General features: G+C 39.9%; 1 protein-coding gene across 5 annotated transcripts in view; it reads left to right on the top strand.

Moving 5' to 3' along the window:
• The first annotated feature begins 709 nt into the window (after positions 1-709).
• slc6a6b (solute carrier family 6 member 6b) overlaps positions 710-25,437 on the top strand; it is a 39,771-nt gene continuing 15,043 nt past the window's right edge. For 2 of the 5 annotated variants that reach the window (XR_004574698.1, XM_010865652.5), the window contains exons 1-8: positions 713-956; positions 12,547-12,776; positions 15,445-15,579; positions 18,067-18,301; positions 19,598-19,730; positions 21,361-21,495; positions 23,258-23,361; positions 23,516-23,640. Coding sequence is in view for 3 of the 5 variants with exons in the window: in XM_010865652.5 (XP_010863954.3) it covers positions 12,548-12,776; positions 15,445-15,579; positions 18,067-18,301; positions 19,598-19,730; positions 21,361-21,495; positions 23,258-23,361; positions 23,516-23,640 (1,096 nt within the window). In the remaining 2 variants the exon portion in view is untranslated. Of the gene's footprint in view, positions 957-4,899; positions 4,980-12,546; positions 12,777-15,444; positions 15,580-18,066; positions 18,302-19,597; positions 19,731-21,360; positions 21,496-23,257; positions 23,362-23,515; positions 23,641-25,437 lie in introns of all 5 variants that reach the window. The other 3 variants (XR_004574699.1, XM_029114274.2, XM_029114275.2) reach the window with 3 other exon arrangements.

Below are 25,437 nucleotides of genomic sequence, written 5' to 3'. Positions count from 1 at the left end.
TGACCTTAAAGGATCTACAATATCCTGAATAAGCCCCTCCTCCTCTGTTCCCCCATACACTGAGTACTGATCACACAACCTACTGATTATTCAACCTTAAAATAACCATTAAATATTAAAAGATTGATGACCTGTGTTGTTTTTTATTTACATTTACAAGCTGTGCAGACAAACTAGGCCAATGTCCCAACCCTACTAAAACTGTACATATAGACTTGTATGAATGCCCCAGTCTCTCTCTCACCTCATCAATCTCCAGATGTACTTAACATAAGGGATCTCAATAGGTATTCTATTCAAGCATGTATGTCAATCTATGTGCAGTTTGGTTATGGAAACAGCAGTTCCCTAGGGTGGATAGCTGCCTGGAACACTGCATCATATGGTGGTCCAGCACTGAAATGTCAAAACAAATTATGTTCAAGATGTTTGCAGGAGAAGGAAGATGTAAAGAAACATACAATGCTACATATTTTGCGCGCCAAATCTGACTGCAAAAGTAGGCTATGTTAGAAGAGAAAGCGATTGATATTCGAATTGCTTAAGGAAAAATAGGCACATCAAAAAGTGAATCAGTTGAATTCTTATTAGCAAAGTGACTATTGTGCGTTGTGCTTTTCCATCCTATTCAACTTTACGCTCTCTGTGCGCGTGTGCATTGAATACAGCAGCTCCGCTCTCAGCAACAGAAATTATGCAGCTGCAAGTACAGAGCGCCGAGCTGATTGGACTCGAACCTGGTCTGCCTCTTTAAGACGACGATCTCCTGTTGAAGAGGGAGGTTGGCCGGTGTTTTTCCACGCACGGGTCACCCATTTTAAAAGACAGAGGTCAGAAACAAAACCTTATAAATACACATTACCGACGTAATTCTCACTATTCATCACTCGCCCGACGCTCTACACTGAAGGGACAGCTCAATTCTAAAGGAATAAAAGGAATTCAAGCAGATACAGGTTGGTTAACGGATCGTCATCTCACCTATCTACACTACATCAACTGTCTGCGAATGATTAGATACACAGGTTACTGTAAGATTCATAATAATATATATTTCCGACTGGGAATATTATCATCTCTAGTAGTTACCTGTGACACATTGTGGTTTAATAGTTTGTTTATCCTTAGGAGTATAATTTCAGCATTAATTATTGCGTGTTTAAAGACGGTCTCATTGAGAAAAAATGCTGCTACTTTATTCATAACAATGAGTATGACACATTTCCACAGGGTTTGTTTTGTCTTTAGATCTCGTTGTCGTACAAATATCCTAATATAAGAAAAAGAGGTGAAGTCTAGATTTCTCAAACCCCTTTTTTGCGTTAACCTTAAAACTTGATACATCTATGATTCACAAATGGATTCACTTGACGGTTATATGTCACTGCTGATGTTTGGGTTTCTTGGGGCTCGGAATGATTTCTGTTTTCGTTAACACGGGCAGTTAATGACTGACTAGTTAACAGACTACAGAAAGAAACAGTGACAGTCTATGACTGAAGATGCTTTGAATAACCAGACTACATTGACTGTGCCGTGCGCCACACATAGTCGGCTTGCTTATATTACAGTCATTTGGCATTTTTTTGATTTTCCATCATGGTTGTTGTTACAGAACGTGTTCGTAATGTATATTATTTCCTCCGTAGACCACAGAGTCTAGGCAGAAACACTGGGATAATAGACCGCCTTGATAAACACCACACGTTCATTTCATTTGTGTGGATACATTATATTCATTTAAACCACTACCTGTTATGTGTGTCAAGCTCAAAAGCCTACATTTCCATCCTTTCAAACGAAAAACATCTCTATAAGAAGCGTTGATCTTTGATAGCCGTACCGGCAGACATCCATAATTTAGGCGGTGTGTGGCTGAACTGAACACAAAGAGAACGATCTTATTATGTTGTCATTGATGACTATGATCGATAGAGGGTGTCTTTTTGCGATCAAACTATTATGCCATAGCCTACATGCGTTACGGGTTAATTTTGGGTAACGATGGCAACAACTATGATGTGATGAATATTTGAGAAAAAGGTTATGATTCAGAGACCACCCATCATTGCCCCTGTGCTTACTAAAGGGCTTGGATGTCTTGCTTTGTATTCATGCAATCCTACTAGAAAAACGAGGTCACTTTCTGTTTCCTTTCCTACATCATTTAAGGCGTTCGAATCTACCTTTTCCAGTACGCCCAGCAAAGAAACTGAAGACACGTCTCGGATGTGTATTGTAGTAGGCAATATGAGACTATGATCCCTCCAAAATCAACCCAATTCTCCGTTTTATGACACCAGCCTGATGTAGGCTTTAGTTATTGCGAATCGCAATGCGAGAAAATGCTCTAGTGTAATTATCGGGAACATGGCAAACACACAAAGGATAGTAGATCTTAAATCCTGTACTACGGATGTTATTTCAGGGAGTGTTGCCACCTCTCTCAATTTGACTGGTTGTTATGCTTAAATACTGCTGCTTCTTTTTGTGGCTATAACAACTATTGAAACTGCTGCTGTGCAAAAACGATTCCGTTTTATTTCGGAGCCTAAACTAAGTGCACGCGTCATTGATAGGGAATTAATTCCAACAGTTAATTAAAATATACACATCTGACCCCCTTGCCTTAGACGGTTGTTATTGTGACTTGCACAGCTTCTTACAATATAGGCCTTTGGGCGGGTTTTTAAGAAGATGCATAGCCTATCTAATGCTTGTAAAAAGTGGCCTTTGCTATGGCTGCCTAGCGATAGGTCAATCAATCAATCAATCAATCAAAATTTATTTATAAAGCGCTTTTTACCACAGCAGTTGTCACAAAGTGCTTTACAGAGACACCCGGCCTTAAACCCCAAGGAGCAAACAACAGTAGTGTTGAATTTCAGTGGCTAGGAAAAACTCCCTAAGAAGGTCGAATATTAGGAAGAAACCTAGAGAGGACCCAGGCTCAGAGGGGTGACCAGTCCTCTTCTGGCTGTGCCGGGTGAAATATTAAGAGTCCAATTGGAATAATAAATACATTTCTCTTGGCTAAATCCAGAGTATATTTGATTTTAGACTAGGTCAGAAGTATGACCAGGTGGACAAGGACAGGAACAGCAACGGTCCCCCCAAACCAGGTAATCCGCAGGTGTGGACCAGGACCTCATCTCCTTCTAAAATTTAAAATTGGAGGAAACTGAGAAAAGTTAGTAGTACATCCCTCATGTCCCCCAGCACAATAATATAGCAGCGTAACACCTTGGAAACTGAGACGGGGGGGGTCCGATAGGTCCGATAGGTGTACTTGACCGGCACATTTGGCTCCCTGATTGACATCTCTTCTTTTTTGCTGTTGCCCAAAACTATTATTTACAGTTACAAAATAATGAACTAAAGACGAGGAATCTGCACTGCAGTCACACATATTTATACAAGCACCTAATTGTTACCTGGAGTGTTGGTGGTTAACCTCGTGGATCTCTAGTTATTGTTCAATATTTGGAAAGAAGAGCCATATGCGAGCCATGAGTCGTTTGTAGTCGGGTAAACGGATCCACACGAGAACGCTCACAGAAAAGACTTGGAATGTCTATTGCTAATTTACTAGGTTCTGCCAACTGTCACCCTATCTGTATCGCGCAGGCAAAAGCAAACATGCCGACCCTTATGACCGAATGTCCCATTTCATGTTAGAAATAACTTTCCTCTTGATGCACGTGCATAGTTATTGAATTTCATGTATTTGTCAACATTTCAATGGGTTAGGGTTAGGAAACAAAAAAAAAGGAACCAGGCAAGCCTAATTCAGCCGGTCCGTGATTAGAAGGGATGGATGTTGTTGCCCTCACTGGATCTCCCATGTGAGAGGCTCTCTGCATTTCTATATTTTTATTTTCACTGTGAAACACATTGAATTGCTTCTATGTATGAATTGTGCTATATAAATAAACTTGCTTGCTTTAACCACTACGCCACAAAGCTGTATGTATGCTGGCTGTCAGTATATTTTGTCATTGTGCATTGTTTAAACTGATTAATGTTTACCTCAACCACAAATAGCATCTATGAACTGTATGGCTTTTGCCACTGGCCGTTTTAACATCTTATTAGCCAGTAATAGGCTTACTAGTATCTGCTAACTTACTAATTGGAATAGTAAGAATTGAGCAATTGCTAGCGAGACAGAAGATGAACTTTACACTGCCAAAGCTATTTAATTTTAATTTCTTTCATTTGTCAATCACATTGATACAATAACTAACAATATAGGTGATGATAATTGACTTTCAAGTGAAAAGATGAGAGAATCGTGGAAACCCCTCCTCTTTTACGCTCACTGCTACTCATTCACTCACTCATTCACTCTCTCATTCACTCACTCATTCAGTAAGAGACATTCGCTCCTTTTGGCCGGCTCCGCTAACTGTACGCATCCAGCAAAAAAGCGTAAAATGATGAGGTGATTATTTATTTTTAACTAACCTAGTTCCAGTTGTTACACATTGATACGTGAAACTCTGTAAACCTAATTTTACCACCTTACGTACTTAAGGTAAAGATTGTATTATCTCCCCCAAAATATTGAACATGTGCGTGTTGAGACTGGGATCTAGCTAGCTCTCCCCTAAACATTCTGACTAAATGGGGCACTGGTGGGAGAGCTAGGAGCCTTGTAGAAATACCTTGAAATCATCCTTCATTCCTCTCCTTAAATTAATCAGAGTTTTTTTGAAACCTCTAATAGGGATCATGGCAGGTTAACATGGACTCGTGGGAGGGATGGAAATCTCAGGCATGCTTAGGTTGCTAATGTTTGGATTAGAGGACAAAATTAGCAGCCCTCCTCACCTCTTCCCTACTAGAGCTTCTCTCTCTCTCTCACTCTCTCACTCATGTATGTTTATATCTGTATAGATGACTATATGGTGCAATGACCTGGGTGCCAGTCAGGGCCATGCAGTGCGCTGAACGTTTAGAGGGTACAGGTGGACCTGGTGAGTAGTACTAGGCTGTTTGCTCTGCTGCCAACTCCTTAGGTCAGTCAGTCAATCAATCACCTTTATTTATAATGCCCTTTTGACATCAGCAGTTGTCACAAAGTGCTTTTACAAAACACCCACTATAGATACGGTTGCACCACTAAAAACAAAAGAAATACGCAACAAGAAACTCCCTGGTACAAAATGGCGCTCCACCAAGTTGGAAGTAATTAGACTAGCCTGGATAGACAGTACACTACAATACTGAAAATCACTCACATCTGCTCGATCAGCTTATTTCTCCAACCTGATTGAGGTGAACAGAAATAATCAAGATTTCTCTTTCGCACAGTGGCAAAGTTAACAAAAAAGCTATTCTCAACATGTGAAGTGGGTCTTCACTTGAGCAGTAATGAATACATTGAATTCTTTGATGAAAATATCATCACAATTAGAAAACAAATAACTAACTCCTCCTTAAATAGGTATATTCCCCCAAATCTCAGTTGTCCTGAGAATGCCCAGAACTTATGTAAGTGTCATTGTGTACAATTCAAGCTAGCAGTGGCCAGTATAAATGTTCCTGAAAGATAGGAATGGTATTGAGTGTAACAGTACTGTGCTACGCCCTATTGAAGGATTTAAGTGTTGATCGTGAATACCAAACAACAGTATTTACTCAAGTGGGTATATACTTTGGTAACCATGGTCATGTTTAGCAACCATGGTCAAATATACAGGACACTGTAGTGGCTTGTACTGTCTGCAGGGGGAAAAAAGACATCGACACTTAACCAGATAGTACTTTACTGTTTGGTGCACTTAAGAATCTTTAACAAGACTGCAGGACCGAAGAGGCTTGCGTATAGATAAAATACACCAGGCCACATGAAGCAGAAGAGTCTCTTTCCCAGATCTCATACTCAACATTGTATATATTGGCATTTCCAAAACTGAAAAGGACAGCCGCAAAGCATGCTGGGATGAAACTTACGAGTAGAGCACTGGGCAGCATTCCTGCTATTCAACAGTATGATATGGGAGATGTGTGCTGGGCTGGAAAGGTCATTTGATTGCTGCCATTGGAGCTGCACTTTAGCTTACAGCATCTCCATAGGACTTGACCATGGTTCAGATGGGTATCAGCATTCTCCTTTTCACCTTTTTCATGCTGTTTTTGGCGCAGGTAATTAATATGATCCTGGATTTAGAACTGGATTTCACAGTTAATGAACTGAACCGTCTTTCTCTTTTAACATACCATTGTCATCATGCCAAGGATCTGTGTGGTATAAAAACCAATCCCAACATGGGAAACACTACAGATGCAAGCATGCAGTGTGCCGTGTTGATATTCAAGTGGTATATTATAACAAAATATTGACAAACAAAACCCTCAACAACAGATCCAAAATCGTCCAGTTAGATTGTATTACCTACCTCTTGTCATGGACCGACGTGATATGTGAAACCAAGTGATGGTCAACAATTATGTGGAACAAATGTGTCAAAACGAATCAACAACCAGGCATGTTTCTTAAATCACTTAAAATGTCAACGTAAATATTTGATCACAGTTTAGTAATTCCAATTTTAAATATTTTCTTGTTTAGTTGGGTGTCTGATAAGTTTAATCAGGCTTGTGTCAGATTCAGCAGTAGGGCCTTCCAGTGTTCAAAAACAACCACATGAAATGTTCAGAGAAACATGTACCATGCCTAAAATCAAACTGGGTTAAAGGATGGTCATGTTGTGGGACTGCTTTCAACTGGCCTCACAAATACCTCAAACATTTTCCCCAGTCATTGACTAAACTTAGTCTGAATGAGTTAAAACAAGCACAAAGTATAATTACTTTAAATTATTCAATTGTTGGCTAGATCTTATTAAACTTTGTATAAACAATTAGAAAACCCTCCCTCCCTTCAACAGCAAGTGTTAAAGGCTAACTAGGTTCCATCAGATGATCCTCTAGCGTCATAAACAAACAACCTGGTTATATATATGAAGTAATCCATATTTATTGACACAGTCCATATCTAGGTTTCTGCTGTTCTGTTTCATAGCAGTGATATCACTCATCCAGTAAATCATGAACTATATTCCTGAACCAGTTTCATAGCAGTGACATCACTCATCCAGTAAATCATGAACTATATTCCTGAACCAGTTTCATAGCAGTTATATCACTCATCCAGTAAATCATTAACTATATTCCTGAACCAGTTTCATTGCAGTGACATCACTCATCCAGTAAATCATGAACTATATTCCTCAACCAGTTTCATAGCAGTGACATCACTCATCCAGTAAATCATGAACTATATTCCTGAACCAGTTTCATAGCAGTGACATCACTCATCCAGTAAATCATGAACTATATTCCTGAACCAGTTTCATAGCAGTTATATCACTCATCCAGTAAATCATGAACTATATTCCTCAACCAGTTTCATAGCAGTGACATCACTCATCCAGTAAATCATGAACTATATTCCTCAACCAGTTTCATAGCAGTGACATCACTCATCCAGTAAATCATGAACTATATTCCTCAACCAGTTTCATAGCAGTGACATCACTCATCCAGTAAATCATGAACTATATTCCTCAACCAGTTTCATAGCAGTTATATCACTCATCCAGTAAATTATGAACTATATTCCTGAACCAGTTTCATTGCAGTGACATCACTCATCCAGTAAATCATGAACTATATTCCTCAACCAGTTTCATTGCAGTGACATCACTCATCCAGTAAATCATGAACTATATTCCTCAACCAGTTTCATTGCAGTGACATCACTCATCCAGTAAATCATGAACTATATTCCTCAACCAGTTTCATAGCAGTGACATCACTCATCCAGTAAATCATGAACTATATTCCTGAACCAGTTTCATAGCAGTGACATCACTCATCCAGTAAATCATGAACTATATTTCTGAACCAGTTTCATAGCAGTTATATCACTCATCCAGTAAATCATGAACTATATTCCTCAACCAGTTTCATAGCAGTGACATCACTCATCCAGTAAATCATGAACTATATTCCACAAACAGTTTCATAGCAGTGACATCACTCATCCAGTAAATCATGAACTATATTCCTGAACCAGTTTCATAGCAGTTATATCACTCATCCAGTAAATCATGAACTATATTCCTGAACCAGTTTCATAGCAGTTATATCACTCATCCAGTAAATCATGAACTATATTCCTGAACCTGTTTCATAGCAGTGACATCACTCATCCAGTAAATCATGAACTATATTCCTGAACCCGTTTCATAGCAGTGACATCACTCATCCAGTAAATCATGAACTATATTCCTGAATCAGTTTCATAGCAGTTTTATCACTCATCCAGTAAATCATGAACTATATTCCTGAACCCGTTTCATAGCAGTGACATCACTCATCCAGTAAATCATGAACTATATTCCTGAATCAGTTTCATAGCAGTTTTATCACTCATCCAGTAAATCATGAACTATATTCCTGAACCCGTTTCATAGCAGTGACATCACTCATCCAGTAAATCATGAACTATATTCCTGAACCAGTAACCTACTTACTCATTTCCAACTTTGGCACATTTTAATTCCTTTATAGTTTCAGAAATTTTAACTGTATTCAGTTAAAGGCACATTTTGCACTGCTGCCAAGGCTATGTGGAATTAAAATCATCCACTGTGTTTGTTTAGTACTGTGAAAAGCCAGGGACTGGGATACTATTTTGGGTGTTTTATCAGTCAACTAGATTATTATGAATGATTGAATGGATGCCAGGTGAGTTCAGTCAACCAACAAACCAACTAATTGGTTGATTGAGGCTGCTGTCTAATCTAAAGGTGAATGGAGTGATGTTTTGTCGCAGTTATGTGTTGTTTTGCCAGTAGTGATATAGTTTTTTAGTATTGATAGAAAGATGATAAATAGATGAATCTTGATATTGTGGTCTTTCTTACAACAAGGAAATGCAATTCTCTCACAGACAAATACATTCTACCGCTTATATTAAAATGTTGTTTCACAGTGAGTGTGAAGGCAGTTGAGGGCCCAGTGCATCTTAAAATAGGTCCATTATGTAAAGTCCCTAAGACTCTGCTTTGTTCTCTCCCTTTTTGACCCCCAGGTCTCACTTGCCTTGGAAGGTCTGGGTTGACCAAGTCCTCTGTGATGTACAGTAAAAGGGTCTATCTGGAGATGCCTCTAGTGCACAAGTCCAAAGATATATGTGTATAAACAGCCTCTAAACACAGTTAAAATAGAATGTTTATATCATCTTTCACTAGTTCTTGCATCCAACTGTCTATGCATTTCAGAGTGATTAGATTTCTCCATCCTCATCCCAGAAACTGGGGCGGGGAAATATTTGTGTTATTGTTTCAGTTGTTGATTCCTGCTTTAGAGACACTGAGCATGTGAGATAAAAAGAGAGAGTGAAAGACAGGTAGGGGAAAAAAACAAACATATTTTCACTAATATACTATAGCTAATCAGCTCAGAAAAATATCTGATGTAAAACTATTTACCTGATTGCTAAAAACAAAAAGGATCAGAATTGGGCTGGCTGTGTAAACAAAATCCATGATCAGCTAATTGGTCATCACCGATCAGAATCCATAAACAGCTAGTGATCAGCTAATGGGTCATCACCGATCAAAATCTGATAGTCACATCTTTGCGCAAAGAACACAGAAAGCTTTTGGTAATAGACACATAAGGTATGTAATCTCTGAATCAGATGTAACACAACAGATGTCTCTCCTAGAATGAGTCCCTTTTTTATTGTTGACGTTGTTAAGCTTATTAAATGAATGCTTTGGCAAGTGGACAGGAGGGTCTTTGCTAGCTTCTGTAGTCCAGTGTTTAGTCAAGGATCCCAAATGTAGCTCTGGACGAACTCGGTGTGATTTAAGTTATTGAGGGTTTGATTATTAGAAGCTGAAGCTAGCCTGACTTACTGTTTCTATGGAATCAAAATAATTAAAGACTGAATGGTGGTCACGTTTCACTGTTGCACTTGGTCCAATGTCCAAGGTCTAACAGTCATCTTAATGTTCCAAGGTCTAACAGTCATCTTAATGGTCCAAGGTCTAACAGTCATCTTAATGGTCCAAGGTCTAACAGTCATCTTAATGGTCAAAGGTCTAACAGTCATCTTTAGCAGTTACTTATAACCTGATCAGAGCTATCTTACTAAGTCCTGTTGTCACTCTCATTGCTGTGGCATTTGGCAAGACAGTTTAAACTTTAACCTTAAACTTTGCTTAACTGTATTAGTGCAGTTGTGTCCTACACGCAGTATCGCACAAAAGTGAGTACCCCTCACATTTGTGCAAATATTTGATTATATCTGTTTGTGACTACACTGAAGAAATGAAACTTTGCTACAATGTAAGGTAGTGAGTGTACAACTTGTATAACAGTGTACATTTGCTAAAATGCTAAAATATTTGCATATTTTGAAATATGCTAAAATATTTGCAAAAATGTGAGGGGTGTCCTCACTTTTGTGAGATACTGTACCTGTCTGCCAATCAAATATATTTACTTAAATACAAACTCCCTGTCAGTTCTAAATCAGCTATGTCAGTTTTTTCAACAAACTGAGTCTGGCTTTAACGTTAGCACTTCAGCAGTAATTATAATGGTCTGTTTTTTATTTTTAATCTATTTGTTGTTGTTGTATAAAATACATGTGCAAGTCAGCCGGACTCCCAGTGCCTTCTTTTGCTTACTTCAATACATCCCAGTGCCTCCCTTTGCTTACTCCATCCCGATGCCTCCTTTTCCTTACTTTAATATGTTGCCAAAAGTTACTAATAAAGAATATCACTCAAACAGCTAAAACACAATGCAAATGTACATTACATTTTATTCATGCAAATAGTAAGCGAATGTAGGGTGCTGTGGGCTGTTGAATAGATCATGCATTGCATTTAGTTTAGAAATGTCTTCTTCCTGGCATATGAAAGAAAAAATGCAACAAGTTGTGGGGTTTTTTCTTCAATGTCGCCTTCTCAGTTATGGTCTTGCCTCGTATCAGCAACTCCCTGCAGACTAGGAAGAGTCAAAGATTGAGATGTGTCATCTGAAACTCATCTTTCTAAGCTGTTCTGCTTGTTATCACATTGCTCACTCAATCAGGAAGTACCAGCACCTACAGGAACCAGAACACATTCAAAAACAATGATTAACAATGATTGAGCTTGCTGGCACCCAACATACCAAAACAAGTTGCTGGGAACATTTCTTTTTTACTTTGGGTTATGAAATGTACCAGGCCCAGTGAGGTACCAGGCCCAGTGAGGTACCAGGCCCAGTGAGGTACTAGTCCAGTGATATCCTGAACCCAGTGAGGCACGCACACATTCTAATCCTGACATGGTGCATTTCCTTTGTTAAGGACCACATGGGCCCTCCTACACTTGGCAGGGAGTAGGATGTAATTCGGGAAAGGAGTGATGCTTATGGACAGCACAAGCTGTTGAAGGGCCTGAGCTGTCGTAGGACCCGAGTCGTCGTAGTGTGATTATTAGTGTTATCTTTCCAGCCATTACTTGGCGTGTGCTACATCTCAGTAGTGTGATCCGTCCAGGCATTACTTGGCGTGTGCTACATCTCAGTAGTGTGATCCGTCCAGGCATTACTTGGCGTGTGCTACATCTCAGTAGTGTGATCCGTCCAGGCATTACTTGGCGTGTGCTACATCTCAGTAGTGTGATCCGTCCAGGCATTACTTGGCGTGTGCTACATCTCAGTAGTGTGATCCGTCCAGGCATTACTTGGCGTGTGCTACATCTCAGTAGTGTGATCCGTCCAGGCATTACTTGGCGTGTGCTACATCTCAGTAGTGTGATCCGTCCAGGCATTACTTGGCGTGTGCTACATCTCAGTAGTGTGATCCGTCCAGGCATTACTTGGCGTGTGCTACATCTCAGTAGTGTGATCCGTCCAGGCATTACTTGGCGTGTGCTACATCTCAGTAGTGTGATCCGTCCAGGCATTACTTGGCGTGTGCTACATCTCAGTGATATCAGTTGTTTGTTTAGGCTGAGGGGTTGTATGCAGATTGACACAGCAGTACCTTTTAAAAACAACTAACTGTAAGTCATTTTCTTTAACTTTTTCAAAATAAGAAAAAGTATTACTGACACGCAAAAATAAATGCAGGCACCCATTGAAAAACACACACTTGGCTAATCAATATATTGGTAGCTTGTATATAACATTTCTCCCGCATATTGGTAGCTTGTATATAACATTTCTACAGTATATTGGTAGCTTGTATATAACATTTCTTTCTTATTTTGGAACAAAATCACTTCCTCTTCATTGTTGTAATATGCATGTGTTCAGACCTGGGTGACATTCTTAAAATGTAGACCCTATTCTGGCCATACTTATGGAAGGTTCTGGCTCCCTAATTGTTAGGTAGCGGGGAAACTGGATTTGTTGACAATCTATTCAACTCTGACTAATCCTCCCTCCATCTCTCCCATCTTCTTCCCCACATCTCCCTCTCACTCCCCCCCATATCCCAATCCTACATCCCCTTCCCTCCTGCAGCATGGCACAGAAGGAGAAACTCCAGTGTCTGAAAGACTTCCACAAGGACACACTGAAGCCTTCCCCAGGGAAGAGCCCAGGCACTCGTCCTGAGGATGAGGCTGAAGGGAAGCCTGTACAGAGGGAGAAGTGGAACTCAAAGCTTGACTTCATCCTGTCTGTCGCAGGTGGCTTTGTGGGGTTAGGAAACGTCTGGCGCTTCCCTTACCTCTGCTACAAGAACGGCGGAGGTGAGTTTGTCTCCTGGACAGTTTCCAGAGTGTCACAGTAAAACAGACCCTGACTGATTCCTCATAATGCACCCCTCAACTTCAATGGAACCTGGCTACAACTTTGGAAATGCCATGGAAATATGTTGAGAAAAGTTGGAAAGAACCTGAATATTCCTCACTGGCCTCTTGCAAAATGTGTCTGTTTTCTGGCCATTACATATGTTTTTCACACATTTGAGATTCACTTGTGTTGATGTAAACCAAAATACTTGATTCCATGTCAAAACAACTTTGTTTCTGAAGGAGGCATGGCATCTCTACAGTTAAAAAGACATTCCAGTTGACCAGTAGTTCCTAGGTTTGCTTCCTTGATGCAGTAACGTCTTCATCACCTTGGATCTCATGTGTTGATGAAGCGTAGCGCGCCGCAACATTGTCTACTGACACATGTTGTGGGAGGGTGAAGAGAACAGGACCAAAGTTGCAGAGTGCTTCACTTTATGCAAATACTCTGCAATGTTTGGTCTATATTGACCAATCAAAGCTCAATATAACTTCAAGTGTGTTGTCAGATTAGCTGTTGTTACAGAGAATCAGAATCAGAGTTTTATTGCCAAGTCAATTTCACTAAAAACTAGGAATTTGTTCTGGTCTGTTAGTGAAGCAATTTTGAACAAAAGAAATAAAAACAATAAGAATAGTGGACTCTGCATAAAAACAGTAGACTAAGCATTAATACAAACCCGATTCCAAAAAAGTTGGGACACTGTACAAATTGTGAGTAAAAAAGGAATGGAATAATTTACAAATCTCAAACTTATATTTAATTCACAATAGAATATAGATAACATATTGAATGTTGAAAGTGAGACATTTTGTAATGTCATGCCAAATATTGACTCATTTTGGATTTCATGAGAGCTACACATTCCAAAAAAGTTGGGACATGTAGCAATAAGAGGCCGGAAAAGTTAAATGTACAGATAAGGACCAGCTGGAGGACCAATTTGCAACTTATTATGTCAATTGGCAACAGGATTGGGTATAAAAAGAGCCTCTCAGAGTGGCAGTGTCTCTCAGAAGTCAAGATGGGCAGAGGATCACCAATTCCCCCAATGCTGCTGCGAAAAACAGTGGAGCAATATCAGAAAGGAGTTTCTCAGAGAAAAACTGCAAAGAGTTTGAAGTTATCATCATCTACAGTGCATAATATCATCCAAAGATTCAGAGAATCTGGAACAATCTCTGTGTTTAAGGGTCAAGGCCAGAAAACCATACTGGATGCCCGTGATCTTCGGGCCCTCAGACGGCACTGCATCTCATACAGGAATGATACTGTAATGGAAATCACAACATGGGCTCAGGAATACTTCCAGAAAACATTGTTGGTGAACACAATCCACCGTGCCATTCGCCGTTGCTGGCTAAAACTCTATAGGTCAAAAAAGAAGCCGTATCTAAACAGGATCCAGAAGTGCAGGCGTTTTCTCTGGGCCAAGGATCATTTAAAATGCACTGTAGCAAACTGGAAAAGTGTTCTGTGGTCAGACGAATCAAAATTTGAAGTTCATTTTGGAAAACTGTCATCCGGACTAAAGAAGACAAGGACAACCCAAGTTGTTATCAGCGTTCAGTTCAGAAGCCTGCATCTCTGATGGTATGGGGTTGCATGAGTGCGTGTGGCATGGGCAGCCTACACATCTGGAAAGGCACCATCAATGCTGACAGTTATATCCAAGTTCTAGAACAACATATGCTCCCATCCAGACGTCGTCTCTTTCAGGGAAGACCTTGCATTTTCCAACATGACAATGCCAGACCACATACTGCATCAATTACAATATCATGGCTGCGTAGAAGAAGGATCCGGGTACTGAAATGGCCAGCCTGCAGTCCAGATCTTTCACCCATGGAAAACATTTGGCGCATCATAAAGAGGAAGGTGCGACAAAGAATACCTAAGACAGTTGAGCAACTAGAAGCCTGTATTAGACAAGATTGGGACAACATTCCTATTCATAAACTTGAGCAACTTGTGTCCTCAGTCCCCAGACGTTTGCAGTCTGTTATAAAAAGAAGAGGGGATGCCACACAGTGGTAAACATGGCCTTGTCCCAACTTTTCTGTGATGTGTTGATGCCATGCAATTTAAAATCAACGTATTTTTCCCTTGAAGTGATACATGTCATCTATGTTGTATTCTGAATAAAATATTGAAATTTGAAACTTCCACATCATTGCATTCTGTTTTTATTCATAATTGTACAGTGTCCCAACTTTTTTGGAATCTGGTTTGTATATTCCAAAAAAATATATACAGCTCTGGAAAAAATTAAGAGACCACTGCAAAATTTAGAGACCACAGTTTTTTTCCTTTCCAAAAAACTTGAAAAGGAAAGTTTTGAGTGAGGAACAGAAGCGTTAAATTTGCAGTGGTCTCTTAATTTCAACTCTCTGTTCCTCACTCAAAACCTTCCTTTTCGACTGTTTTGGAAAGGAAAGAAAAAGGTTCAGTTGTCTCTTAATTTTTTCTGGAACTATATTTTGTAGTAATTTATATAAATATTTTTTACATATTTTTGCATCACTCCAAAGATCACTGATTTATTGTAGATAGATTGGTATAAATAGTACATTTGTTTTGTCCATATTTGTTTTTATTGAACATTACAATTCACTCCTTCAGGTGCATTTCTCATCCCGTACTTCATCTTCCTCTTTGGCGGAGGTCTCCCTGTGTTTTTCCTGGAGGTGGCCCTTGGTCAGTACACATCTGAGGGTGGAATCACCTGCTGGGAAAAGCTTTGTCCCATCTTTACTGGTGAGTCATAGTTATTGACTATATGTATTATTTCATGTATCTGTTGTTATTTAAGGTTACCAACATTTTTATTTTCTTTAGATACTCATTAGCCGCTATTGTTCCTGTCTCAAAAATTAGGTTCCAAACATTAAATAATGTTCCATCAATAAAAAGTAATAACTTTTCAATGACCAAAACTGGGCAACATTAATTAGAAGAGAAAAGCATTATTGGTGAAATAAAATTTAATCTTTAGCAGCAGTCAAAAGTTGCGATGTACAAATGGCTTTAAGGAATAATCCACAATTAATGGGCATTTCTGATTCATGCCATGCCATTACACACTTCCAGTTTAGTATATTAGTTTTTATTTTAGTAGTCGTTTTGTGTATTAGTTGTTGTTTTGTGTATTAGTTATTACTTTGAGTTCCTACAGCCTTATTTCGTTGATACTGCCTGGTTGCTAGGCAGCCAGTGCTGCAGATGCATCCTGTTGTCTTTAGACCGCCCTCCTCTCCTAACAGACAACTAACTGCCAACTGATATGCTTCACAAAACTATTGATGCTGTGTACAGAGAGTTGAGGGGGAGTGACTCCTTCACTACAGTAGTGACTCCTGCACTACAGTAGTGACTCATGGCCTACAGTAGATAGGACACTGTTCTACACAGTTATGTCTTGGGCCACTGGTTTTACTTTTGCAGCTGAAACCACATTGTCTTGCTTCTCTGCAATTTTTTTTGCAATGTGTCATTCTGCACATGTGGTCATTCTTCCTTCCTTCCATACTTACAAAGCCAACGCTGAATATTTAGTGATCTACACAAAAACACAAACTAACACAGACAAAGCCCTTGAGTCTCAGCTGTGCCTTGTGCTGGATTCTAGGTTGCTATAGCAGCAGCAGAGGAAAACATTAGGGAGATGCCTAGCAATAAAGTCTGGAAACAGAATGACAGACAGAATACCAGACTAAGACTCATAGAAAGACATAAACAGAAAATAAGTTACTGCTTTTAGGTTGTCTATGAATTAGTGTAGATGGTACAATGTGTCTGTATGTCAGTGTAGATGGTACAAGGTGCCTGTGTGTCAGTGTAGATGGTACAAGGTGCCTGTGTGTCAGTGTAGATGGTACAAGGTGCCTGTGTGTCAGTGTAGATGGTACAATGTGCCTGTGTGTCAGTGTAGATGGTACAAGGTGTCTGTGTATCAGTGTAGATGGTACAAGGTGTCTGTGTGGCATTGTAGATGGTACAAGTTGTCTGTGTGTCAGGGTAGATGGTACAAGTTGTCTGTGTGTCAGGGTAGATGGTACAAGGTGTCTGTGAGTCAGGGTAGATGGTACAAGTTGTCTGTGTGTCAGGGTAGATGGTACAAGTTGTCTGTGTGTCAGGGTAGATTGTACAAGGTGTCTGTGAGTCAGGGTAGATGGTACAAGTTGTCTGTGTGTCAGAGTAGATGGTACAAGGTGTCTGTGTGTCAGTGTAGATGGTACAAGGTGTCTGTGTGTCAGTGTAGATGGTACAAGGTGCCTGTGTGTCAGTGTAGATGGTACAAGGTGCCTGTGTGTCAGTGTAGATGGTACAAGGTGCCTGTGTGTCAGTGTAGATGGTACAAGGTGCCTGTGTGTCAGTGTAGATGGTACAAGGTGCCTGTGTGTCAGTGTAGATGGTACAAGGTGTCTGTGTGTCAGTGTAGATGGTACAAGTTGTCTGTGTGGCATTGTAGATGGTTCAAGTTGTCTGTGTGTCAGTGTAGATGGTACAAGTTGTCTGTGTGTCAGAGTAGATGGTACAAGTTGTCTGTGTGTCAGTGTAGATGGTACAAGTTGTCTGTGTGTCAGTGTAGATGGTACAAGGTGTCTGTGTGTCAGTGTAGATGGTACAAGGTGTCAGGGTAGATGGCATAAGGCTGACAACCTCTGTAGACATACCTAGGATATGTCCCAAATGTCACCCTATTTACATATTGGACTATGTACTGGTCTTCAGTATAATGAATAGAATAGGAGGTCTGTTTGGGAATCAGCCAAGCATAGCTCTAGAGCTCTCTACATGTATTATCCATTCAATGGAGATCAGACTAGATCAGCACAGCAAGCTGTTAATTATCAACCCTGGAGGCGGGCCCATTTAATCTTCATCAAGGGTAAAGGACCGAAAGAAGAGAGGGACAGAGAGAAAGAGAGTAGGAGAGGTGAAGGGAGAGAAAGGGAAGGATGGAGAGAGAGAAGACGAGGGGATGGACAGAGAAAGGGAGGGATTGAGAGAGAGAGGGATGGAAGGTGATATTAATTCAGAGTTGAACGAAATCACTTCTAGCTGTTTGTTTCAATACGGATGTTAACATGTTTAACATAAAAAAGCTTATTCTACATACAAAACAAGCACACTCAAATTTAAAATTGTATTCATTTAAATAGTATGGGTGTGTGAGAATGCCTATGTCATGCAATGTGTGGGATGAACATTCATCTACCTGTTTGTGGTTCCCTCCTCAAGGTATCGGCTATGCTTCCATTGTGATCGTGTCTCTCCTCAACATCTACTATATTGTGATCCTGGCATGGGGGCTGTACTACCTGTTCCAGTGCTTCCAGCCGGAGCTGCCCTGGGCTCGCTGTAAGAACTCCTGGAACACAGACCGCTGTGTGGAAGACACCATCCGCAAAAACAAAACCCTGATGCTGGCTGCTAACATTACTAACTTCACTTCACCAGTCACAGAGTTCTGGGAGTGAGTACAATAACTTTTTAATAAATACATTTTAGATATTTTTTTATATTTATGGATGTCCTCAAACTCTATAATCTGTTTAAAGGATTTGATTTATTTAAGTGAGGTAAACAAGCAAGGACAGGCTTATAAAAATACAATCTTATTGCGATATAATTATTGAAAGCTTGTCCTGGTCAGATGTGGTGTGTAAATAGGTGTGGTCTGTTATATTTCACATATTTCCTTTCCAATTTTCCAATTTCCTGCCATGTAATTGGTAGTTCCGACTTTGTCTTATCACAGTTCTAAACGGGCTCAGGAGAGTTGAAAATCTGGACATCTGTCCTCGAGAATATGCCCTGCCTTACTGCTCGCTTAACTCAGACAGTTGACACGGTGGAGGAATCCCCGTTCAACTTTGACCTCACTCAGTTGCAGGCTTCTGTCACAAGGAGTCACTAGATCATGAAGGAGAATGCGCTGCCAATTAAACCCCCACCCTTTGGAGTTTTCCAATCACGACTGTTTTTGACTCACACCCTTAGAAAAAAAAGGTTATCACGGTAAGTAACGTCACTGTGGTGGAATATACTGGACAACTTCTTATTCCTTTTAGTTCCATATTTCCTTTGAGCTATTAATTTCCCTTTAGCTTCTCATCCCTGAGACATTTTGGTACCTATGAGGTGACAAGATAGACAACCTGGTTAGGTAAAAAATGGATCCTACTGCAACCTCTGGATTTTATTGTAGTAAATTATCGTTCTCCTCATACTGTCCTCTGTCTCATCAAATCCGTTTGACCTCCTGCAGCTCCCCGACCCCCTAAGGTCATGTTGACCTATAGCCCTGGCAGAGTTGTTACTGAATGAATGCGTAGTCAAACACTGGGCCAGGAACATGAACAGGGAAATCACTTTTAGCTGAGCGGAGCAGGACAGACTGGCTGGCCGGAGCTGAAGGACTGGCTATAAACCAGTACATACAGCTGGACGTCAGCCACATACTATTGTCATGTTTCAGTGTTGTTTTTATTTTCTGTCTTTCATAAGCGTTGACCCAAAGTGACTATGTACTGTATACTACATTTTGATGAATAGCAGACTCTTATCACGATGGCTGCATTCAAACAAGCATCTCAATTCTTAAACATTTTTGCTAATTTGACTTGAACATGACAGCTGATGTGATTGGTCCATGTCAAAAGATCTGATTGGTCACAATTTACCTCTATGAGTTGACCTTTTAAATTCTGTCCCCTGTTTTTACTGACCCCTTTTTCCCTCCAACACACGACTGTCTTCTTTCCAACAGACGAAATGTCCTCAGCATCTCACGTGGCATCGATGAGATCGGGGAGGTGAAGTGGGACTTGGCTTTGTGTCTGCTGGGCGTTTGGATCATCTGCTTCTTCTGCATCTGGAAGGGAGTCAAATCAACTGGCAAGGTCAGCTGGACTTTATTATTTCACTATTTCACAAATATGATTCATGGAATTGTTTTAAAATTTCTGTCAGACCACATACATTAAGCTAGTATACAAACACAACATTAAAAGGGTAATGATATTCTTGACAAACTATATAAATGGACAAGAGAGATCAGTTAGGCATTCCTAAGGGCTTTAAATTTGTTTGGTATTGTTTTAAAAATGTTTTCTTCATGTTTTTATTGGTTGTTGTTGTAATACACAGCACCACTGTAAATGAGACCTCAGTCTCAGCTGGTTTTCCCTGTTTAAATAAAATACAATAAATAACTCCAAGCACATTCTATTTCATTTTATATAAATGCAAACATCTTAATAAGATACTTAAATGTGCAATAATGTACCAGGCATGAGTCTGTAACTAAAACCTACTGTACCTCCAAAAGCACCCCTTTACACTTTTAGATCCAGACAAACTCACCTGATTCCACCCATTAAGGGATATCGAGAGAAGTTGGCATTGTTTTACACCTACAATTTTAATACAATTAATTTTCAAATGTTGGTCCAGGAGGGTCAAAACAGTTGTATTTCTCATCCTCTCCTAACCAGGAACTCATTTAGACATGAAGACACCAGCTGTATTTCTCATCTTTTTCTAACCAGGAACTCATTAAGACATGAAGACACCAGCTGTATTTCTCATCCTCTCCTAACTAGGAACTCATTAAGACATGAAGACACCAGCTGTATTTCTCATCCTCTCCTAACTAGGAACTCATTAAGACCTGAAGACACCAGCTGTATTTCTCATCCTCTCCTAGCTAGGAACTCATTAAGACATGAAGACACCAGCTGTATTTCTCATCCTCTCCTAACTAGGAACTCATTAAGACATGAAGACACCAGCTGTATTTCTCATCCTCTCCTAACTAGGAACTCATTTAGACCTGAAGACACCAGTTGTATTTCTCATCCTCTCCTAGCTAGGAACTCATTAAGACATGAAGACACCAGCTGTATTTCTCATCCTCTCCTAACTAGGAACTCATTAAGACATGAAGACACCAGCTGTATTTCTCATCCTCTCCTAACTAGGAACTCATTTAGACCTGAAGACACCAGTTGTATTTCTCATCCTCTCCTAGCTAGGAACTCATTAAGACATGAAGACACCAGCTGTATTTCTCATCCTCTCCTAACTAGGAACTCATTTAGACCTGAAGACACCAGTTGTATTTCTCATCCTCTCCTAGCTAGGAACTCATTAAGACATGAAGACACCAGCTGTATTTCTCATCCTCTCCTAACTAGGAACTCATTAAGACATGAAGACACCAGCTGTATTTCTCATCCTCTCCTAACTAGGAACTCATTTAGACCTGAAGACACCAGTTGTATTTCTCATCCTCTCCTAACTAGGAACTCATTAAGACCTGAAGACACCAGTTGTATTTCTCATCCTCTCCTAGCTAGGAACTCATTTAGACCTGAGACACCAGCTTATTGCAATTAACAGTCAAGTTAAAAAATAAAATAGTGTTTCAGGCCTCCTGAATTCCTGAATTGTTTAAAATGTCTGTGTGTGGGAGATTTTTAGCGTTGAGTAAATAGGCTCATACATGTTGTGTCCTCTGTTTCCTCTAAGGTGGTTTATGTCACTGCCACATTCCCCTTCGTCATGCTGATCATTCTGTTAATCCGTGGTGTCACTCTCCCCGGAGCAGCTGAAGGAATCAAGTTCTACTTGTACCCAGACTTGCAACGACTCAAAGACCCCGAGGTAGAATCACTTTACCTGACTTTGCTCTGTCTGGGACTTTTCAATTATTCTTTCAGCTCTGGCCATCATTCATACAACATACTTTGACCAATATCTCATTGCTAAACTCCTCTGAGGTCACATTTGCAGTATATACGGTGTGTCCAATGCATTTCTATTACATTTCTTGTGCAGTACAAAATCGGCATAGTAAAACTCATTTAAGCTGGCAAAACCATTTAATTTCGAAATTGTTTAAGCCTAAAATTTGACTTTGAATATCTATGTTTTATAAAACACAGTTAAATCTCCATATCGAACAGAGAGGGAGGAAAAGGATGTGCTTTTGTAATGCCTCAACATAGTTTCAATGAGGCTTGCTTGGTTGATAGGTTCATTTTATATAGTTGTCCTTTTGCGAATGTAATAAGGAAAAATGTAACATCCCAATTTGTCAAAATATTCCGCAAGGCAAGTTTATTTGTAAATCACATTTTCTACATGGGGCAATTCAGTTATTTTAAAGTGCTTACATTATAAAATAAATATCAGGCATACTAGAAATAGGATACAAATAAAAAAATCACATTTGAGATGACGAAAATATATTATTACAAGATTAATAAAAGGGAGAAAACCTAAATGTTCTTAGCCTCGATTTAAGTGGTAAAGTTTGGAGCAAGTCTAACATTTTCTGTTAGTTTGTTCCAACTCAGCACAGCATAATGTCTGCCTCACCAGCCTTTGTCCGTACTCTGGAAACCAAACCCTGATGACATGAGGGGTCTAGAGGGGTCTACTGGGTGTATGGAGGTCTGAGATGTAGCATTCAGTGAATTAGACGAGTATTAGTACCTTCAAATCTGTTCTATGAGATACAGGAAGCCAGTGCAGAGACCGGAGAATTGGTGAAATTTGTTCTGCTTTCTTAGTTTTTGTTAGAACTCAAGCAGCAGCATTCTGAATGAGCTGCAGTTTTCTGAGGGGTGTTATAGAGAGACCTGAAGACAGGCCATTACAGTAGTCCAACCTACAGGAAATAAAAGCGTAGATATGTTTTTCCAGATCTTGTCTGGATATGAATCCTCTAATTCTGACTATGGTTTTAAGCTGATAATAGGCAGATTTTATTATTAATTTCATGTGGCTCTTGACTTTAACTTGGCTTTTAGTCTTTTGATAGTGTGTCAATGTAATCATTAACTGTCAGTCTCTTGTCTTTGAAATCAAAGACTGTTATTTCTGTTTTATCTGTATTTAGTTGCAAAAAGATGTGGCACATCCAATCATTGATTTGTTCAAGGCACTAGTGGAGTGGGTCTATGGGATCATAGTCACTGGGTGAGAGAACTATATAAATCTGGGCTCATCTGCATAGTTATGATAAGCAATTGTTTTGCTTTGCATGATTTGGGCTAACAGTAGCATATAAATGTTGAATAAAAAAGGCCCCAGGATAGAGCCTTGCTGAACTCCACAAGTCATGCATGTTCTCTCTGATACATAGTTACCTATGGAGACAAAGTATTCCACGTCTTGTAAATAAGACTTGAACCAATTTAGGCCTTTTGGACCAACCCAGCTTGGTGCGGTCAACTGTGTCAAACACCGCACTAAGGTCCAATAACACCAGGATTGACATTTTACCAGAATCAGTATTTCGACACATCAGTGTCGTTTAAAACCGAAAAGGTGAGTCTCAGTGGTGTGATGGGTCCGAAATCCAGATTGGAAAGTGTCAAAGTAACCATTTGAGTTCCTGTTTCTTCCCTTCTACCTCCAGGTTTGGATTGATGCCGGCACTCAGATCTTCTTCTCCTATGCCATATGTCTGGGAGCAATGACATCACTGGGGAGCTACAACAAGTACAAATATAACTGCTACAGGTGGGTGTTATCGCTGGGGGGGGGGGGGGGGGTTGGGGGGTTGATGGTGATGCTGGTGGTGGTGGTGGTGGGGCCTAATCCAATGGTAAGAAAAGTGGGGAACCTAGGTTCCTTTGTGTTCATTAACAACCTCCATGACATATGTGTGACATAGGGACTGTTTGCTGCTGGGAGGCCTCAACAGCGGTACCAGTTTTGTGTCTGGCTTCGCAATATTTTCCGTCCTGGGCTTCATGGCACAAGAGCAAGGGGTGGACATTGCCGATGTGGCAGAGTCAGGTACGAGGTGGTTCAAGTGGCAGTGATGGTGGGCGCTGCTACTTAAAATAAACAAACAATAAACAAAAGCAAAAACAACAATAGAGTTGCTGGTTCAATCCAACAGAAAAAAAAGACAAAACCGAAAGATATTATATAAAGTTAAATGTAAGAATGAAATGGATTCATTTTCAAAAGACGGCCTTGAAATATGGACGTTTCGGAAATCAAACTCCTTGACAAACAACAAGTTACTGTAGAGAAACGGCTTACTCTGGTAAAAGCGTTCATCTATTTAATGTGGATGTCACAGAATTGGATCTGGTTGGATTCTTCAAGCAATCAAGTGTCAAGGAAAATGCTGGTGGGGAAAAATAACATTTCACTGTTAAATTGGATTATCCAGAATGCTAGAGGCGAAGAGTCAAGCCATGCCTGAAAGAACCACGGCGACCTTTTCTTCTCACGATATCCCGTAGATTTAAGAGTGCTGCTCCAGCCTGTTCCAACATGCATCTCTTGTGCCATGTTCAAACAAAACATGACTTAGGTCTGATACATGGGTACTTCATTTTGGATTTAAGTAAGGTCTAGCATACCTACACATCTTTTACAATGTTATTATTTGTTCAGTGGTTGAAGCCCAAAGCAGATTCTGTTGGTTCTGCTTTTTGCTTGTTACGGTTAATTTCAATAATTTGAGCATGCTCTATTAAGTATGCATTTTATTTACTTCTACTGCTGTGCATTTCAAAGGGAAATTGATTCTTGAAGTCATAAACTGTCAAGTAATAAATGACCCATATTTGCAAAAGGATATAACTTTTAGTGTATTCTTCGTGTAATAATGAACAATATCAGCGAAGGTCCCATGATAAGTGATCAACGAGGTTGGTGTATTGGCCAGTTGGTGGTTTTCTCCAGCTCTAAACTCTCTTCATCCCTATCCTTCTGACTAGACTGTACAATGTGTTCCTGTCTGAATGAAGAGATGCAGTGAATGAATGTAGGAACAAATAATTTTTCAGTCATATGGATTTAGCTAGTTGACTAAATGGCCTAGGTTGGTTCATTACTCTAAGCCTCTATCTCCGATATACATTTCCTGCTGCAGCATGGGTTTGAATCCAACCCACTTGCTCTTTCAGCAAATCCTCTATCATGTCTTTTTCCACTCCCTCTGTGCATTAAAGCAAAACCAGTTTATTCATTGACTGATCTAGCTGAATGCATCCATAAACAGTTGACAAGAATAATTATTCTACAGGAGAGTTTAGTGAACAGTGCTGTCTATGTTTTTTGGTACAATGTTCAACTCCTTGTGCTATTAGCAGTATAAAAACACAGGGAAAGTAGAAGTTGGTTTTGTCTGAAGTTATAGCCACTTGATCCTAAGAGATTTTGATTCAGCCGTTGACCAGCTTCAAGCAAGAGATGGTTTTAATTTAATTATTATTACCAAGCCAATTCACTAGGCACAGCTAGCTAGTCAAGTTCTTTTGTTGGGTGCCTTGTCATATTTCACAGTCAAATCAATGCTATGTGTTATGGTTTTTCCTGTTTTGTTTTTTTAACTTCTGTTGTAACAGGTTATCCCAAGGTCTTAACGCCACATTCTCCAGATGTTGCTTTACAATAGGGTTATCCCAAGGTCTTAATGCCACATTCTCCAGATGTTGCTTTACACTAGGGTCATCCCAAGGTCTTAACGCCACATTCTCCAGATGTTGCTTTACACTAGGGTCATCCCAAGGTCTTAACGCCACATTCTCCAGATGTTGATTTACACTAGGGTCATCCCAAGGTCTTAACGCCACA

This window comes from Esox lucius, chromosome 17 (genome assembly GCF_011004845.1).
Source record: "Esox lucius isolate fEsoLuc1 chromosome 17, fEsoLuc1.pri, whole genome shotgun sequence".
Classification (NCBI taxonomy): Eukaryota; Metazoa; Chordata; class Actinopteri; order Esociformes; family Esocidae; genus Esox; species Esox lucius.
This window is presented reverse-complemented; position numbering and strand designations above follow the sequence as displayed.